The sequence below is a fragment of the Penaeus monodon genome, chromosome 20 (assembly GCF_015228065.2).
Source record: "Penaeus monodon isolate SGIC_2016 chromosome 20, NSTDA_Pmon_1, whole genome shotgun sequence".
NCBI classification, from domain to species: domain Eukaryota; kingdom Metazoa; phylum Arthropoda; class Malacostraca; order Decapoda; family Penaeidae; genus Penaeus; species Penaeus monodon.
Window position 1 is genome coordinate 40,810,901 of NC_051405.1, and position 812 is coordinate 40,811,712.

The 812-nt window shown below is 40.4% G+C and overlaps 1 protein-coding gene across 1 annotated transcript in view; it reads left to right on the top strand.

Moving 5' to 3' along the window:
- LOC119585819 (DNA damage-binding protein 1-like) overlaps positions 1-812 on the top strand; it is a 22,933-nt gene that overhangs the window by 11,648 nt on the left and 10,473 nt on the right. The window contains exons 10-11 of the mRNA XM_037934545.1: positions 156-264; positions 411-589. Of these exons, the coding sequence (XP_037790473.1) occupies positions 156-264; positions 411-589 (288 nt within the window). The remainder of the gene's footprint in view (positions 1-155; positions 265-410; positions 590-812) is intronic.

Sequence of the window (812 nt, forward strand, 5' to 3'; positions counted from 1 at the left end):
TTGACTGAACAGAAAAGAACAGCATTGGGAAGAGCATAATGTACTTATTAATGGGCCAAATGTTCTTGTGTCAATAGATATTCAAAGGCATAACAGAAGTCCTACTGTGACTGAAGTGACCACAAAGAATATTGAGTATTTGTATATCCTTACAGGGTTTTGACTCTGAGTGGGGAAGAAGTAGAGGAAACCGAGATTGCAGGTTTTGTAGCTGATCAGCAAACTTTCTTGTCTTCAAATGTAAAACATAGTCAGTTGTTACAGGTAAGCTGAGCTTTAAGAAGTTTTGAGTGTGAAGATATACTGGGAAATAAGATATGTAATTGAAGAAACTAAAGAAATTGTCTGCACTGATTTTATTGACATGTATTTGTTTTGTCTCATTGCTCAAGTTCTTAAACTAATTTCAGGTCACTGGCAGTTCATGTCGCCTGGTAAATGAAAGCACAGGCCAGCTTGTATGTGAGTGGAAACCCCCAGAAGGCCGCAACATTTCAGTTGTGACTGCAAATAACAATCAGGTAGTGGCAGCAGCAGGGCAGCACATCTACTATCTCACTATCCAGCCGTCTAACCTCAAACTAGAGGCGTAAGTAATGAATGAAATAGAAGTTTTTTTTTATGCTGAAATTTCTGAAGGTAGACCCACCAACCCCCACCCTTTCTAGACACTTTCATAAGTGTCAAGTGTCCCATCGTGTAGCTATATTCCTGTGGCAATGGCTACGCTTATGGAGACCGTCTCTTGGGACGCGGGTGGAGAGGGGTTATTTGGTGTTAGCTTGTGGTATTTGTACATGAATTAGGAAACT